This window comes from Orcinus orca, chromosome 4 (genome assembly GCF_937001465.1).
Source record: "Orcinus orca chromosome 4, mOrcOrc1.1, whole genome shotgun sequence".
Classification (NCBI taxonomy): domain Eukaryota; kingdom Metazoa; phylum Chordata; class Mammalia; order Artiodactyla; family Delphinidae; genus Orcinus; species Orcinus orca.
Genome location: NC_064562.1, coordinates 111,378,778 through 111,398,503, shown reverse-complemented (window position 1 = coordinate 111,398,503; position 19,726 = coordinate 111,378,778). Strand labels below are relative to the sequence as shown.

The 19,726-nt window shown below is 40.8% G+C and overlaps 1 protein-coding gene across 1 annotated transcript in view; it reads right to left on the bottom strand.

Moving 5' to 3' along the window:
- TAPT1 (transmembrane anterior posterior transformation 1) overlaps positions 1-19,726 on the bottom strand; it is a 64,700-nt gene that overhangs the window by 28,722 nt on the left and 16,252 nt on the right. The window contains exon 3 of the mRNA XM_012537716.3: positions 8,537-8,655. Coding sequence (XP_012393170.2) covers positions 8,537-8,655 — 119 coding nt within the window. The remainder of the gene's footprint in view (positions 1-8,536; positions 8,656-19,726) is intronic.

Below are 19,726 nucleotides of genomic sequence, written 5' to 3'. Positions count from 1 at the left end.
ACATTCAGATCGGGGGCTCTTTTCTTCCAAAGATCCTTGTAGGGCTCAACAAGGAACCCGTAACTGCCACCCAGAACGCTGGTCTATAAGGTAACAGCGAGGCATGCGATGCCAATTCTGCCAGATGTGCTACAGAACCTCACACTTGTTTTCTACAATACACACTGCACTGCGTACTACATTGTAGTATGCAGAGGTTTTCAGTCAGGTGTGAATTTGACCTCTTCACAGAGAGAATAGGAAATCTGCAAAAATCCTGAAAAGAGACAAATTCTGAGAAGACTGGGTCCAGGGAGGGCTAGCAGAGGATGAGAAGACACTGGGCTGAACCAACGAGCTAGATGGAGAGACGGGTCAGAATAGTCCAAGTCACGCCACGTGTCCAAGTCATACCACCACGGCACAAGCCGAGGGAAGTTATTCTTAGTAGTTGAAGTTGAAATCTTGGGAAAAACTGCCTCAAGGACAAAGCTGATCAATGTCTATCATCATTTTTCTGTCCCTTTCTGTCTCCAGTGCTGTTCCTCTCTCTCCCTGTAGACTCTGGACCTTTTCTCCTCATGAAATCCAGAGTGAGCTGTGTTTCCCATATCCAAACACCTAGCCCAGAACACAGAACTCTGCCAACGGCTGTTCAAATATCGAGGTAATTCGCTGCTGGACCCCAAGATAAAAAATGGAAGCGGTATATTTGTCAAGAGCTGGAGGTAAACATATTTTTAAGTCAAACAATGAGAAGAGGAGACATTCTGAACACTCTTGGGCGCCTGGCCCGTGTGCCTGTCTCCCCTGGATGGCCAGCGTCAACCCGAAGCATCAGCCAGGAGCACACACCCACCTCCCCCTCAGAAGTGCTGGCACAACTGAGCATATGCTGAAAAGCACAAATCACCCACAGTCGGGGGCCTTTGTGTTTAAGAACTAGAGGTCATGTTTTATGAACTAAAGAAAACGATAGGAACGAAAAGTAGGGTGGTATTAATGAATTTGCATTAATTACCAAAAAGATTTAGATAACTAATTAAAGTAGAAATCTATACTTAGAGATTTTGGTACTAGATTGGCATCTACTTAGTTAAGTGATCTCAGTCAAAGCACTTTATTTAAGAGATAAAAGGATTTTTAATACCTATCTGTCCAATTTTGTTTCTTTATAAACATTTGCAACAAAGGAACAGTGTGTTAGTATATCTAAGGAGGAATATTATATTCGATACAAGTCATTGTTAGAAATTAGCTACTAAACATTGGAAAGCTGTCTCCCCAAATAACGTAATACCACACATTTTAAACCAAGATGATAATAAATTTAAATTTTTAAATTTTAAATAAACAACTTTAATTTAGCTTTCTTTTGCTTAGGATTAAACCAGGCTGTAAAAATGGCGGAAGAGTTGAAGAAACACCTTATGCTACAATCCACAGGTCCTATGAGGCAGGCACCATTCTAGGCACTTGGCACGTATCTGTTCTAGTTTCCACGACAACCCTATGAGATCCTATGAGGAAGGTACATCACCATCCCAATTTCACAGATGACGCAAAGAGTATCAAGAACGTGCCTGCAGCTGCATGGTCAGGAATCAGATGTGGGGGACCAGGGATCTGACCCTCTGCATCTGGCTCCAGAAGGCATGTTCTCACTCCCATCTACCGTCCCAGACTTTTCTTTAAAAGAACTTTTAAACTTACAGGAATCAGCAACTCAGTATCTTTTATCTTTCAGCATAATTTAATACTGTATAATTTATCACTGTACTGTCATCTCATATGGAAAAATTATTGTGCTAAAAACCAAAAATAGCTATAATTTTTCATTTCTAAAAAGAGGGAAAAAAGGACTATTTTCACTGGATCTGTGCACTGCTTTATGTGCACTCTCTGCTTTGGTGAAAATTTTCCATTGCTTACATCATAACTGGGTGCTACAGAGATGACTCTGATTTTCTCCTTAATTTCAAAATTAAGAGGATTTATTCAAATAAAAAAATAAAAGCATAACTCTTAAGAAACAAGGGTCTTGTTTTCATATAAATTTCCCTGTAAATGAAAAAGGAAAGTTGCAAAAATAAAAAAATCATTTCTAAGGGGGCATCACAGCTTCTCTGAGTAAGAAAAAATCTAACCTCAAAATAAGTCCAGCTGATTAAAACAACTTGAACCAGTTCCAGCATTTGTTTCCTTCTCTGCCAGGACATTTTTAGATATGATATATGATAAGTATTTCCAACTCCATAAGAAGCTTCTCTACAGCCCTGCCAATCAACTCTGAATTGGTTTATGAACAATACTTTCAGGCTGAAGCTCTTCCTTATAAATGCCTGTTAAACAGTGCTTACTGGCAATTCGTTTTGCAAGCACTGAAAATCCCACACTAACACATAAACAAGCGGAGGAAGCTGTTGGACAAAGTGAAAAACCCACTAAATCTAATTTACAGCTGGCTGTGAGTTATCACAAGACAAGTAATATTAAACAAGAGAGTCAACACAACTTAAATTTTTTTTAATTTTCAAGTTAAGCCACTCTTACAGAAATTAAATTGTCTACATTTCTAAATTTTATCTTTTGGTCTTTCAAATACTTTCCCTGGATTTGCACAATTACCGAATAAAGTGACCCAGCTGTTTCAAGGGCACGTTTGGGGAACAGAATGACGTAGTAAACCAAGATGATCAGGTGTAGGCTTTTCCTGCACCCTGTTCAGCAGAAGGTACTATGCCAACTAAGATTAAAGTAAAAACTGATAGTGAACAGAAAAAGATCAGGAAAGAAGAGGAGGCAACACAAATGAGTAAGAGAACTGGGATAAGCCCTGCCTAGTTAATTTTCAAACTGGTGTTGAAACATGCCAAGGTATCAGCATGAGCTACTTCATTACAAAATACGCGGATGGGATTTCTTTTTTTCTCTCTTTCTCTTTTAACATTTTTAGCTATTTGTGGTATAACTGAAAGAATGAAGATATATAAGCACTATTGAAAAAAACGTGAAATATTAAAAATGGTCTCCATTTTTGAAAGATAAGTCGTTTTATAATTTTAGAGTAAACTGGAATAAAGTATTAAGATTAAGATATTTTCTTTAATTAGGAGACTGAAAATTTTAAATCTTAAGTTTTTGTGACAGACAGTAGAAAAATAATTATAAAAGCTTAAACTGAATGACTAAAGCATTCCTTGGGCTTTGAAAATAATTTCAAACTATACTAGGAAAAACCCACTGGTTTTATAAGCTATGTTTGGCGCTTGGAGGATGCAAAATAAAAACTGCTCACATTGAAGGGCTCAGCTGACTGATGTGGCATTGGGAATGAAGTACTTGATGTCAGGTCTAGTCCGACATGTATAATTAAAGATCATTTTATCAAGTGATTTTCTTATGTTAGATGAGATCACGGTGAAATCCTGCACAAATGTGGACAAAGCTCTATGACCAAGTAAGGACAGGGAACCACATTTTCTTCAGTATGTGTCCATCTCCAAATGGTTATGTCTATATTTTTTCATTATAATCAGTATTCGTTTGTACTGATGTCAATTTGGCCAAGAGTATAGAAGGAAAAATCAGGGTTTACTCACCACGAGGAGTCCCTGTGACACCACATTCCATTCTATAAAGGAAGTGAAAGTGCTCCTCCCTTCGGTCTGATTTACGAGAGAGAAAGAAAGAGAGAAGGTTGTAATGTTGCTACGCTACTTAGAGCGTCATGGTGAGGAAACAGCGGACAATAAAACTGAGGTTAGGAAGACTCTCTAACAAATATATTGCTCTCTACAAATCAGCCACGTAGACCAGCCCTGGTAAGAGGAAATGACAGACGTACTTGTTTCCCCAGAGAAAGTTACCAAGAGCTCTCCCTACATGCGCGACAGGGGTGGCATGAATCACTCAGGCCAAAAATAAGGCTTATATCTAAAAAGAGAAAAATCTATTATGTATATGTGTGTGTGTTCATATGTGTGCAGTTAATTTTAGGTAGAACTACCTTGGAGGAGGTAAGGCATACGGAAGAAACCCAATGGGTTAAGAAACTCTCAAGCATTTGAAATTCATAATTCTTCGGGAGATGAGAGCTTTCTGTGGGGTAAATTCTCAAAAGAAAAAGACACCATTGCCTCTGAAAAACAAAAAAGTACATAAAGCCCAAGTAAGAGTTATGCCTAAAACCGAGGTGAGAAATCAGTAAAATTTACTTGCACATATTTTATTTGCTCCAATAGTAAAAGAAAAATACTCTAGCATTTATTACTTAAACCTACTCTACACTTATTACTGTCTAAAAATATTTTAGGAAAGTATTCAAAACTATCAGTTCCTGGCACCAGATAGTATTGCTTTTCTCTACAATCTCCCTCAACTTTTAACTCAAATGTGACTGAGGCTTCTACAACACAAAATGAAGCCACAGGCTGGAGGAGGAAAAAGGATCCAGAAAAAATGCCAGGTGAATTAAAAACACACATACAACTGGTTATTATTTATTTATTCTATAAGTAAATTTGGAAAAAATAATGTTGGATACCTCTTTAGCATAATATAGAGCAGTCTACTTTTCTAAAAAACAAAATACTTTCATTCTTCCAAGAAACAAAGATACTTCATATAATAAATCAAAACTTAATCCTGATTTTCATGTCCTCATCATTAAAAAAATTATCCTAATTCAAGAAGTTTCTCAAATGTTTTTAAAAAATTATACTATCCTGAGAAAGAGGGAAGACATACATAAATCAGTTGGCTTTTAAAGACTCTGGATGTATTTCTTTATTTTAGTCTACAACAAAATAGTTAAGGGCAAAGACTTTTCAAGACTGTAAATTCATTAGCAACAGTTTTCACCTAAATATTCTTGAAATTACTAAGGACAGGTGTAAACTTTTTATGCAAGCAGTACACCCTTTGCAGATAACACACACACAACTATCGAGTCAAGAAAATTACCCTGCCAACATCTCAAAATGAAATATATTTTAACAGGGTCAAAAGCTGGCAAAATGTCCACCAGGGGAGCAATCCCGATAAAGGCTGGTTTCTTAAGGGCTGCAGATTCGCCCTGGCCCTCAGGCTTAGTGAAAGGCAGAAAGTCTATTTAGTTTGTCAGTACTGACAAACACCCCCAAACCAAAACCCACGGCAAGTCTGCAGAAGATTTAGAAATAGGTTCAAAAAATCAATTCTAAAGCAGAAAACTCGGGAGGCTGTCAGCTTTCGGAAGCCTCTCACAAATGCTGTACCAGATACAACTCTGCACGTAGAGGAGGTGAGAACACCAATCCCATTTCTGAAAAGAGGGCAATAGTAGTACTCTGCTATGATGTGACACTGAAACCACAGCACTAGAGCCTGCAAACTGTTGCTGTTTTCATGTCAGCATCTTGATTACTTTGACAAATATCCCTTCCCACCCCCCACCCGGCTTTTGGGGAATAATTTCAAACAACTAAGAGACTAGGAAGATATCAATAGTAGCTTTCTTTTTTTTTTTTAACAGAAAGAAAACTAAAATACAGGAGAGTGAGAAAAAGAAAAAAGAATGCAATTAACCTCTTTGCTGGTCTCTTTAATTTCTTCTTACCTCTTTGAAAAAATAAAGTCAGACTGAAGGAAAGAGCACTTTTTGTTTGCTTAAAAAGATGGGACATGATACAGCTACAGGCAAGACAAATCAAATAATCTTGAATGGAAGTAGAGAATGCTGGAAGAAAAGCTATAAGATGACAAAACTTGGCTGATTAATAATTTTGTAAAAATAAAATGTATTTTTATATTCCTAAAATATCTGAAAGGTCTTAGACTTAATATTAACAATAGTTTTGCTAATTCTGATAAAGTATACTTAAGGCACTAAGACAGGAAGGCAGTATCTTCATATTCTGTATAATCTGCCTACACTCACAGAGTATTTAAAGTGTTGAAGTTCTGTTATGTAATTTTAACTGCACTTCACGTTATATATACACATATTTATTAGTGATGGCATAAAATGTAATTTTTCAGTTGATCCAAACTGCAGAAATAGCAAGAACTGTTTGCCCAGGAAAACTTAGCGGAGTCTTCACTGTGGTGTGATGGGCTGCCCTCTAGTGTCAGTTTGGCCATAAAAACTTGAAAATAGAACGGACTTGAATTCTGTTTTAAAATGTTATTCAAATTAATTTAGATTGAAAAGTATTTTAAAGTAATATATGAAAGTTATCACCTTTACTTTTTATGCCCCAAAACCCCCCTTAAAATACCTAGAAAAGGTTGGCTCTAGGGACCATTGACCACTCACACTAAAGCCAACAAGGAGTAGAGGGATGAAGTCTTCCCAGCTCTCTGCAACACCTCTCCCAGTTTTTAGAACAAACACTGAAAGACTTCTCTAATGCTACTTTGGTGCCTTGCTCCCCAAGTGACAAGGGACACAGTTTAGATACCTGTGTAACAAAAAGATGGCTCTTGTTGATTTTAGGTTACACATCCTTTTAATGCTATATCTCATAGTGCCAACAGCCACGGAGAACATGCTCTGTCTTTAAAAGCCATTCGCTTAAAGACAGCTAGAGCACGAACTTGCCTCACATTGTTGATCAAAGAATAACTAAAAAATAATCTAGCTCATAGTGTAGACACGAGCTATTTTATGTCAGATAGCCTCACCTGGGCTTTATCCAACTTTCCATGCGTCTATTCTTGTTATGCAATCACACATGAAGACTTCCATTTAGTAATGTCTTAGATTTTTTTCTTGGTCTTCTGAAAAGGTAACTGAAATAACCATGATTCTATTGAGCTCCCAACAGTGATAAAGGAATAGTGATAGTATACAAGGTTAGGCTTTCTGAATATTGGAGTACCATGCTACAAATGTCTGGAAAAAAAAGGTTTGCTGATACGAATAAAGTCTTCTTAAAAATTCTCCCAAAGGCATAAAGCACGTACTTGAATATCTTAAAGTTGATGGTAAATTCCTAAAAAAGATACTCCCGTTTGATTAACAAGAAATTAATAAAATATATAACATAATTCTTTCATTCTGGAAGGAGAGGAAGATTATAGAATATGAAGTATCACATATAACAACGATGTGATCTTAATTCTTATAATCTACCCCATGCCATCTCGCAAAGACGAGCTTTTACTCTTATCACAATATGATCATCATGATTGATAAATTCTTCCAGTTTACACTGGAGGGATTTCTTCCTTATTAAGACTGATTAAGGCCATTTTTAAAAGGACTGTTATGTGTTATTCAGCACCTATTAAATATCAAGTATATGCTTGTTTATTACTTTAAAAGAGACTCTTCCATGACTTTAGTCTTAAAAAAAAATCAACATATAATTCTGTATGTTGATCAATAATTTTATATCTCAGTTTCCATGGTTACTGATGATAATGTTATTATTCATATATTTAATATACCATGGAAGAGTCACCTACTTTATAGTTAAATAAAGTTTCACATATTATTGTCCATTTCAGTATTTTGCAACTTTTTCGGAATGAAACGTATTTAGAAAAATGACGCCATGTGAGAAACGTAAATTGGGCAACTATGCTAAGAACACTGTAATAATGTTACAGAGAGTGACCACACAGAGCAGAGGCATGTTGATGTAACCACAGAGAAAAAACCTGTAAAATCCAAATTTCTAACCTCAAGACCAAAAAAGCAATAAGATTCACATAAGCTTTACATTTTCATCTTCCTGTTCCCAGTTTTGGAAGAGAAGGAAGGAAGGAAACTAGTATTTATTCCTGTCTACTACAAACCAGGCACTACACTAGGTATTCTTTGCACATCTCTCAGTCTTTGTGGTAAAAGATGCTGGCTCTAAACATCCCCTTTTTACTGATGGGGACACAAGCTTAGAGAAGTTAGTAGTTGCTGATGACTCGTCAGTTAATCTATGCTGGGCCAGACTGTCTGATCCTTCCCACCAGGACAATGGTCTTCAAGAGCTTTCCCCTCTCACAAATCAGACGGGGGTCTCACCTGTAAGCAGTAACTAAGGCTAGCTAGGCCATGAAGACAGAGACTCTCAAATGAGACAGAGGAGGAACCCTGTACTAAGAGCTCCCTAGGAGATTCTGATGCCAGCCGCCGCCCACCTCCCAGCCTAGCACCTGGTCCTCACTTTACAGATGATGCCCAGGAGGCCAAGGGACTTGAAGAAAATAAAAGTACAGGCTGAGCTAGCACAGTGGCAATGTGGTTGGTCCTTGACTCTCAGTGCTAGGCCTTTCTATTCTTCTACACAGCCTCCTGCATTATTAACATTTGTTTACTGGCCAAAGCAAAGTTCTGGTCCAAAACCATTTGGAAAAAAAAAGTACATATAAAATGTACAAATATTATATAAGCATATTATATAATATTCATTAAAAAGATAAACAGTATTCATTTATGCATTAAGGGCCAAAGTGTGAAAGAAACTTAATGATTATCCCTATTCTAAAAAATCTATGCAAGTGGTTATTTAGCTCAACTACAAGTAGTAAAAATAACTTAAATGTTTAAAATAGTTCATAATCTTAAACTTACCTTAAGCCATAGCAAGGCAGTGTGAAGAGCCTGAACAGCGCCAGGAAAACTCTTAAAGGAAGCAGGGTGAACACATACAGAAACGCATCCAGGCACAGAAAGATTCCAAAGACCATGAGCTGGATTTTAAAAGCAGAGAAGAACATAAAAAAATGTAAAATAAATATTCTTTAAAATATTACAGATGAAAATTTCAAACAATCAAGGAATTTCTAAGCTTTGTAGGAAATTCATTTCTTATAACTTATCCATGGGAATAACAAGTTAGTACTTCTCCTTGTGTATACAAGCCATATTCCAATGAAAAATCCCTTTTCAAAATGCAAGTTTGTAGTTCTTCTTCCAGAGTCTTTGGTTTACCACCTACACAAGTCAATTAAAACACAAGTTGCCCTTGACCACAGCATCTGATGTAGCTTTCTGGGTACTTCCTCAAACTTTAGAGATATTATAGAAAACCTTTCAGATAAAACTTGTAAAGTCTAACCTTACTCTTATGTAAAGAGATTACTAATTTTAACAAAATTTCATGTATACTTTAACTTGTTGTACAGAGAAGGCATTATTCTTAATTGGAGGAATAGCTGCTAATATCTGTAATGTTTCCCCCTTTCTTGTATACTTGCCACATAAGGAGGACAGAAGCTTTTGATGGCTTAGAGAAGTAGCCATACCCAGGCTACTAAACTCCCCCATTTTAAGAGTGGTGACTTTCTGTATGTCTGACACACAAACATGGTATGATATATACACCCTCACACACAGCACTTGATGTATCCTTAGTCAATAAACTGTCCTACATATATATATTAAGCAGTTAAAATCCACACTGTTACTGGTAGAATCGCATCCCGCCCCACCAAATTCAGATGTTGAAGGCCTAGCCCCTGGCACCTCAGAATGTGACCATATTTGGAGATGAGAGTTAATTAAGTTAAAATGAGGTCATTAGGGTGGGCCCCAATGCAATATGACTGGTATGCTTATAAGAAGAGGAAATTTGGACACAGACAAGACACCGAGGGAAGACAACACAAAGACACAGGGAGAAGACAGCCACCTACAAGCCAAGGAGAGAGGCCTCAGAAGAAACCAACTCTGCTGACACTTTGATCTTGGACTTTTAGCATCCAGAACTGTGAGAAAACAAATTTCTGTTGTTTAAGACACCCAGTTCATGGTACTTTGTTACTGCAATCCTAGCAAACTAACACACCTTTATAAGAAAGGACACATTTTATTAATTTTTTGCAAGAATGTCTCAAAGAAAAATATATATATATATATACACACACACGTATGTGTATGTATACATATATGTGCCAGGTTTCTTAGTAGTTGGTCTGAGTCAGTCATCCTGTCGTCAGCACAGTCACAGTTCTGTCTGTCCCCTTGTTTTACACACAAAGGAGTGCTATAAAAGACTGAGCAAGGTCCACCTAAAGCTAGTGGTCCTTACTCTCCTGTCACCAAGACTCCTTTCCCTGTTTGCTGGTGATCTGTTGTTTACACTCCAAAGGCAGAAAATGACAGAAACCTGACATTCCCAGAAGGTATTTTGCTGTGTCCGTGTAAGTGGCTGTCTTTCTCGTGACCGTACACTGGGGATTAACACATCACTCATTCATCAGCATCTACTAAGCCGTTAATACGGGCCAACTAAGATGCTCAGCCTGGCGGGCAGAGCCTGGCAGGACCTCATGATGGGGTTCCTGCCCTCAGCAAGCTTATTCGCATTTCACAGATAGAGACACGAGCATGTAGATAAAGGAGGTCAATGCAGAGGTAACGGCTGCTATGATAGAACTAAGTATACAAGGAACAGGGGAGCCCTGAGAAAGAATGGCCAACCCAACTTTGGGAGATTTAGAAAAAGCTCCATAGAAGAGGAGACTCTTAATGACATCTGCGATGAGGGCTACTGACACCCGGAGAGGGTAAACTGGGAGGGGGTGGAGGGGTGGGAACAGGGGAAGGAAACTTTCCAGGGAAGGAAGAAGCGTGAACAAGAACACCGATGAGAAAAGTAATCATGACGAAAACTGTCTCTTAAAGAATCAAACCTTCTTTTAAAGAACAGTCACCTTTCTTAGGCTTAGAGGAATGTGTATTAGTATCATGGTAAACAACAGTAACAAAAGTCTAACGGGCCTTCCCTTCACTTTTTTTTTCAATTTTTCTTATTATTGAAGTAGAGTTGATGTACAATGTTGTGTCAATCTCTGCTGTGCAGCAAAGTGACTCAGTTATACACATAGACATTCTTTTTTCATACTCTTTTTGCTGTTGTTAATTAATTAATTTTTGGCTGCTTTTGGTTCTTTGTTGCTGTGTGCAGCTTTCTCTAGTTGCGGCAAGCGGGGGCTACTCTTCGTTGCGGCGCATGGGCTTCTCATTGTGGTGGCTTTTCTTGTTGCAGAGCACGGGCTCTAGGCGCATGGGCTTCAGTAGTTGCGTCATGCGGGCTCAGTAGTTGTGGCTCGCGGGCTCTAGAGCACAGGCTCAGTAGTTGTGGTGCACGGGATTAGTTGCTCCATGGCATGTGGGATCTTCCTGGACCAGGGCTCGAACCCGTGTCCCCTGCATTGGCAGGCGGATTCTTAACCACTGCACCACCAGGGAAGCCCTCTTTTTTCATATTCTTTTCCATTATGGTTTATCACAGTATTCTGAGTATAGTTCCCTGTGCTATACAGTAGGACCTTGTTGTTTATCCTCCCCTTCACATTTTAAACCAGCCCAGTAAACTCAGTGGGCAAGAAAAAATCTTCCCCCCACTGTGTGCTGACCACATAAAGACCACCTGGAGCTGTCGACATGACAGATCTCAATATTAAAATGGAAGGAGGGACTTCTCTGGCGGCACAGTTGTTTAAGAATCCGCCTACCAATGCACGGGACACGAGTTCGAGCCCTGGTCTGAGAAGATCCCACATGCCGCAGAACAACTAAGCCCGTGCGCCACAACTACTGAGCCTACACTCTAGAGCCCGCGAGCCACAACTACTGAGCCTGCATATCACAACTACTGAAGCCCGCCCGCCTAGAGCCCATGCTCCGCAACAAGAGAAGCCACCACAATGAGAAGCCTGTGCACCGCAACAAAGAGTAGCCCCCGCTCGCTGCAACTAGAGGAGGCCTGCGTGCAGCAACGAAGACCCAACGCAGCCAAAAATAAATTAATAAATAAAATTTTAAAAATAAAATGGAAGGAAAGCAAGTGGCTATGATCTAAAGAAACTTCAACTGGGTGGAAAGAAGGCATCCATCTATGTGAGAACATGCAATACACAAGTAAAGCAAAAGAGATGCCTTTCAGGGTTTAGAAACATGGAAAAGTGACCCAACTCCTCTATCTACTGTTCAGGTGTTAACTTTGTTCACAAAGCACAGCATTCTCTTAAATTCTTTACAAATGAAAATGAGAAAACTCCCCAAAAAAGTAAACAAGATGTAATCCTGAAAACATTCATCCTTGAGGGAGGTAAAGAAACCCCTGCTGGGCTGAGTGTGAGCCTGGCGCCCTACTGGGCGCAGGAGGGCATCTCATTTAATTTACCTGGTGATCCAGGAGTCTGAAGGAGATGTGCCAAGAGGGACTCCTGTGTCTTCCATCCTCCAGGCGAGTGGTGAGTGCTGACTACTTAATCCCCCATCAGCTCTTGAGCTAGTGATTTTCATCCCTGCTCAGCACACGAGGAAACCACAGCTCTGGCAGCTGAACACCTGCCCAAGGCTGTGGGTCAGAGTGAAGGAACTGGCCTTCATGCCTGGGTCTGTCTGCCTCAAGGCCCTACATGTTCTCTTTGAAGCAGTTTAAGCACAGCAAAAAGATCTTACTCCCTATTTTTGCTAGGCATAGGAGTTAACGTAATTTTCTTTGTGCTAACTTGTCTTTTGCCAATTTGCCTAGTGTCATAAAAAATGTAGAAATAAAAGGCATTTAATGAATCAAATTTACAAAAGGCATAAACATTTCACACATATAGATTTCCTGCTAGCTTTGAAAATGTTATCTTAATAAAATTAAAAGGTTTGAGTATATATTATTAACAAGAATAATGTGTACTTTCACACCTTCAGTTAATTGGTATGGCATCTTGATAAAATAGGCAAGTACTATTTCCTCTTCATTTGGACCAAATAACCATAAAGCATTCAAGCAGTCTTAAGTAACAGCTAATGAAATCGGCCCTGAAATATACAAGGTGTGACTATAAAGCAATGAAATTGGTGTCATATGCCACCCTGTTTCGAGAAACACAAAAATCTCCTTTAAATGCCACTTGAAATTTCAAAATAAATACAATGTTGTGGCTAAAATCAAAGAAGCACCATGCTTCTGGAACATGCCTCTTTAAACCACGGGTGAACATCCGTCCTATCAGCTGACAGTCATGCCTTGCGCACTGGACCCTTGTTGCTCTCTCACCCCATTTCCCCATTTCTCTCCTCCTCTGGTACTGCTGCTCCAGCCCCACCTCACTTTATCCATCTTGAAGAAGGCGGTATCTTACTTTAGCTGCATCTCACCTTTACGGGGGGCAGGGTGGGGGAGGCCTTATAAATATGTCATCTCTTTGAACTGGCCACTACATGAATAACAGAATGCAGAAAACCAAAGCATAATGGAGAAACTTCAAGAAGAAACCCCACACTGGAGTTTTTGGCTTGTACCTCTTTTCCATTCCGTGTTATTTTCCCGGGGATGGAAGACAAAATGCTACAGAAGGTTTTGTGTGAAAACTTTCCAGAGCTAGCTCAGTCTTTGATTTGTTCCTCCTTCTCTCTCTTAACGAAACATGTATTGCATGCTCTAATGTTCCCTGGACTTTCTGTCTGGCGGGAGATCTTGTGTGCAAAGGCTTCAGAAGCCTTTTACGGGTACTGGGCAATACGGCCAGGCACTGGCCAGGTGCTGTGCACAGGGCCTGAGGGCCTCCATCCATCCTCACCTCCAACCCGAGCACGCTGCCCCTGCCCCGACTCTGCAGTGAAACTCGGGAGCTTGCCCAGTTCCTGAGCAGTAGAGGCAAGGCCAGTAGGTCTGCAGAAGACATGGCTTTGAAACTGAAGCACTATTTCTACTGAAGACACCTGTCACTCAGCCTCAACCTCGCCACTGGATTTGGCTTTATATGTTCAAAAAAAAAAAAAAAGATTTAACAGAAGTTTTTAATAATTGAACATCAATGTTAAAACTACAACAATTCTGTAACACTTCTGGTCAACAAAACATCACATGCTAGTGAAAATTTCCACAACCAGCTCTTACCACACTCATTGTGAACCTAACACTATTGCTCTTAATCATATGAAAAATACTAGCCTCAAAAGAAATAAACAAATAAAATGCCAGCCTCTCTCTGTGGAGAGTGGAGCAAGGTTTCTTAACCTTTTAAAAATGCTTCCTTTTTTGACAAAAATCTCCTGCCTTCCTTTTAATGCCATTTGAAATTTCAATAAATGTTATGGCCAAAATTAAAGCACAGTGATTCTGGAATATGCCTCTTTGAGTTGCACAAACCATCTTCTGGCAATTCTGAATCTACCTCCTCCACCATGACCACAAAGTAGTGTCCAGAGCTGAGGGCGGCTGCTCTGGGGTGGGAGTTGGGAAGCAGTAGTAAAGCAGGAAGGGTGTTTTCTTTCCTTCCCCTGGTCTCAGTTTATAAAGCTCTGGGTCTACTCCTGTCAGAGCAGAACCCGCGTCCTGCTTAATTCTACACGGGGGTTGAAAGGTCATTTAGGAAGGACAATTTCTCCAGGGAATTCAAATCTAGTGAGCGGGACACAGACTGCAGAGTAAGGGCCGGATGAAGGATGTGCTCTGGATGCGCTGAGATCAGGTCTGAGCAGCGAGCTGGGGGCAGGGGGGTGGTGGTGGTGAACTTGGGATGGGCACCTGGGGGAGGGAGGAACAGCGTTAGCAAAGATCTCCCACCAGGAGACAAGATGGGTACTAGCTGCCGCCAGGCACAGAAAGGAGGAACAGCATTTCAAGCAAAGACAAGAGCGTGCTCAGGTGCAACGTGAGTGGGAGGCTGTGTGGCCAGAATGAAATCATCAGATGAGAGGGTCAGGAATCTGCTCAGTTAACCACTAAGGGGCACAAATCTTTAGCCTGTGCTCTGGAAGTTCTCAACAAACTCACATGCGGGGATCAATTAAAAGGATGTCAAGGAGACTGGGTTATCAATAAGGAAGTTTACAAATGACTGACTTTGAAAGCAATTACTGCTTCAAGGTCATCCCTATAATAAAATAATTTTTATTCATCTGAATTCAAAAATTCATACCCCTGGGAAGTCTACACTCTAGGAGATGGTAAACAAAGGGATTACAAGGAGCCAAGTACTTTCATGACAGGTAAAGTCACATAAACGCATGTGCGTACAGAAAACAAGGTAATTTTGATAAAAGGCTTCATAACAGTCAACTTATGCCTGACATATTTAACACAAGGAATACATTTCTTCGGAGGTAAATAAATATATTGAAGATTTTAATTTGTAGAAAGACTGCACATGGAAAGATCTTGAGATTTTCCTCCTCTTATTTTTAATCATTGCTGAATACTGTAATATTCTAAGCACTTGACCTGTATTAACTTACTTAGTCCTTACAACAACCCTTGCTTGAGGCAGGGGCCATTACTTGGTATTTTGCAAGGACAAACAGGGCTGTGATGTACAAGGCGGGGTGCCCTCAGGACCCTATGGCACATTTGCGAGGTCTTAGCAGCTGCTGCAGGCTACAATCACACACCTTCTAGGCTCAAATCTGCTTTTTTTAGGGAGCGACCAGCCGCACTGCAGCAGGCTGAGAGAAGCAGCAGGAACAGTTACGAAGGAGAATGCTAGTCTGAGGGAGACAGCACAGTGGCCTGATACAGCACGATGGAAAGAGAGAGGAAGAGAAAGAGTTTAGACTGTTTCCAAAGCTAACGTGACAGAAATAAGTTACTGATCCAAAAAGATAAACACAGCCCCACAGTGCCAAGATCACAAATTGTCTTTTAAACACATCAGTGAAGGGGATGGAGGCCTGAAGTCTTTGGCTGGTTGCCCTAGAACCATCTGATGGATCCTATGTGCCTAAGAGGTACAGGGCTGACACCAGGCCAAGGAAGCCCTGGATGCCTGGGCCATCCCCCATCACCTCCAAGACCTCCCTCTGAAGTGGGCTACTCGTGCCCCCGCCAAAATGGATCTGCACTCCCACCTGCCCCACGCCAAGAAGCGTTCGGAACGGTAAGACTGTCACACAAGACCCGTGGAAGCTGCTGTCACCACTGCTGCAAGCCAGGGGCGCCAAGCGTCAGGCAGGCCCGGAGGAACACCAGCCAAGGCTGCTGAGGTGCTGAGATGAGCAGATACCCTAGGCTCTCCGGTGTCTTAGTAGTCATGTGGTGGACGTCTCGAGTCAGGGTGTGTCACAAGCAAGAGCTGCATCACGAGAACAATTTAGGGGGATGATTCCCCACACGTTTTCATGAAAATTAGAAACCGAGTAGGATGCCCAAAAAATCACTGCCATAAACAGATCTAAGTACCCTCATAACAAAATCTCAGGACTGTTTTATTGAAATAAAGGTGAAACATTGGCTATAACTACATTTTCTTAATATACACTTACACTGTGAAACAACAAAAAGGCTTTATATATTTTCACTAAGTTCATTATTTTGAAAGGAGCTTTTTGAATTATTTTTTCCTAAATGTTATTACCCCTTCCAACTCTCAAAAAAGCAGAACTAAGTTCCTCCACTAGAGATGTAAAATTTCCCTGCTGTGAACGTTTCCATTACTCCCATTTCTTCTGCCCCTCGTCAGCAAACTCATTCACACGGTCATGGACTACCCATCCTCCTGAGATGACCTAGTCCAAGTGCCTAATCTTCGACGAAGAAAGTCAAAGCCAAAGGAACACCATGATCGGGCTGCTGGGCTCTTCCCTGCAGACCCGAGATGAGAAGCTAAGGTTGTTCACCTCGACCCCAAGAGTTCCCTCTGTGACAGTAACCTCTCCCTTCCAATAATAACAAAGTCTATGCCCCAAACACAATATTCTATACCTACTGTATACTTATATCTTCAACCTGATGAACTTAAGTAGTTCTATTTAAGACTAAGCAGTTGGATTCAATTTTCTAAAAAAATATATTAAATAACTATAACATACAAAGCATGGTAATGATGAAATAAAAGATTGTCAAAAAGCACAGAATTATAAGGTAAAGTCAAAAATATATTTTCATTTTAGTTCTACCTCTTATGATATAGGCAAGGTTACATAAACATATGTAACTACAGAAAAGTAATTTTGATAAAAGGCTTCATAATAATCACATCCCACATATGACATGTATTTAACACGAGGAATAAATTTCTTAAGAGGTAAAATTAATCAATTGATTTTTTTTTTTTTTTTTTTTTTGCTGTACGCGGGCCTCTCATTGTTGTGGCCTCTCCCGTTGCGGAGCACAGGCTCCGGACGCGCAGGCTCAGCAGCCATGGCTCACGGGCCCAGCCGCTCTGTGGCATGTGGGATCTTCCCGGACCGGGGCACGAACCCGTGTCCCCTGCATTGGCAGGTGGACTCTCAACGACTGCGCCACCAGGGAAGCCCTAATCAATTGATTTTAATCTGAAGAAAGAGCGTACTTATGGAGGGATCTTAAGCTCTCCCTGCTTCTCTTATTTCTAATCCATGTTGAACATTGCTATGTTTCAGAAGCAGAGCTCTGAGGGGTGGATAATCCGATTATCATTCTCAATCTGTTTCTCCCTTTGTTGGAAAAGCATGATATTCACTGGCCTAGTCTCCTGTGCAGCAGGGATGGCTGTGTGACTCAGTGGCTAATAAGACATAGCGGAAGGAAGCATGCTGGGGCACCTCTGGGAAAGCTTAAAATTCTTTATAAAAGGGACAGTGGAAAAGGTGGCACTGTCCATCTCCTCTTGTTTCTGATTATAATGCAGATGTAATGCCCAAGGTTGCAGCTGTCATCTTTCTATTAAAAGGAGGACTGAGAGCCAATTTGCCAGTGATGGTGAAACAAAAAGATAAAAAGGACTTGAGTCCATGCTGGCCTCATTAATCCGCTGGAACAATTAAGATCTCCTTCCTCTTCACTTGTTAAAAATTTTTTCAGGGCTTCCCTGGTGGCACAGTGGTTGAGAGTCCACCTGCCGATGCAGGGGACGCGGGTTTGTGCCCCGGTCCGGGAAGATCCCACATGCCGCGGAGCGGCTGGGCCCGTGACCCATGGCCGCTGAGCCTGTGCTCCGCAGCGGGAGAGGCCCGCGTACCGCAAAAAAAAAAAAAAAAAATTTTTTCCAAAAACCTTTTTAAAAAAGTCACCATTAGGTATTCTGTTACCTATACAGCTAAAAGTATTCTTGAGAAATAAATTTTAATTTCCTCCCAAAGCTAGTCTAAACTCCTTAGCCTAACCATTCAAAGTAACCTGGATCCAGCCCAACCTTCCAGTGTACCTGTCCTTTCTTGTGTGTTCCTAACAATTTCCCACCTCTGGATCTCCCTAGTACAACCACCCCTGTCCCCGCCACACAGGCTGTAAAATGTACAGAAGTGATCTTTCTCCTCATCACCTTGCCATTACCTTCACGAGTCTTATGTTTATCTCTCTACTCCCACACTGTAAAAGTGCCTGGAACACAGTGAGCACTCAAAACAAAGACAGAGGAAATTAATAAATAAATGCATGAGTGAGCTGTATCTCTCTAAATTAGTATTTAAATACATTAGGGAATTTTAGAAAATATGGGGTTGGCCAAAAAGTTCGTTCCGGTTTTTCTGTTAAGATGTTAAGGAAACGTGTAACACCTTACGGAAAAACCCGAACGAACTTTTTGGCCAACCCAATACTATGCTGAGCATTTCTTCACTACTTCCTGCAGTTTTGGATTCACTCAGATGACAAAACTAGCCCGTGGACAAGGGATGATTTTGTACATGGTGTGGGGTAAACTGTTCCTATGGGGTCAAAATGCAGAACACACACTAGCACATGCTTCAACCAAAACATGGGTTGAAGGTGAGATCTGTCTGGGCGTCTACGTGGGACGGCAGAGTGTGGCAGGAAGAGGACACGGAACTTTCATGGTACTTATACCTCAGGAGGCTGCTGATGGGATTTAATGCTATTTCATTTCAGGTGCTCAGGACAGTGCTAAGCATCTAATCCTTATTTGATAAATGCTATTCGTTTTATTAGTAACACAGAAATGGATGCCAGAGATGGGATGTAACTGGCCAAGCCAAGTGGGGTAAGAAGCAGTGAAAATCACTCACCAGGAATTTCCTCTCTGGGAAACTGGTGATCCCCTGCCCTGGTTCCACCAGCACCTGATTAAAGCAACCACTGTCTATCCTAACTGTCAGCTCCAGCCCCGTGCCTGCTGAGGTCAGACTTGAGGGCTCAGCAGAAAATGTCAGGGTGTAAGGTATGTTTTCTCTATGGCCATTAGCTAAATCCTCATGAAAGAGATAAGCTTTACCCTAAGACAGTCTGGCTAAAAAGAGGGAAGAAAACAGTTTTCCCTAAAGGCTCTTTCTGCAGGACGTCAGCAATCCAAGAGGGCTGAGAGTCAGAAAATCATGGCCCTTGCAGGGTTAGAAAAGTCGTTTATTAGCTAGCAAAGAAGGAAGATGAAAGTATAGCAGGAGATGAAAGAGGGACACAGGAGAACCTTGAAAATCAGTCCTTTCCCAATCACTTCCTGCTGTACTCAGCCCAAGATGACAGCTACCCCTATTGCAAATGAGACTTCCACTGGAATGCAACCTGGGGACAAGAAACCTTTCAAAATTTTTCTTGTTCTCCCAGGGCAAGGCATTCCCAATTTGTTGAAGACAGGCTTGTAAAGATTTTAAAACACTTACAGAAGGCTCACCACATAGTTAACACACAGATGAGAAAACCGAGGCGCACGGACAGAAGGAAATTAATCAAAGCCCCACAGTTAATAAACTGTGGAGCCAAGATCCAAGTCCAGGCAGACTGACTTCAGAGTTCATGCCCTTAACCCACGTTGCTATCCTGGCTCTCAGTTCAGGATGCACAGAAAGTACAGTTCAGCCTCCTCCTTGTAATGGAAGAGAAAAACACAGCCCCCAAAGTGGACCACGTAAGCAGTTAGCAGCAGATCTAGGACAAGAACC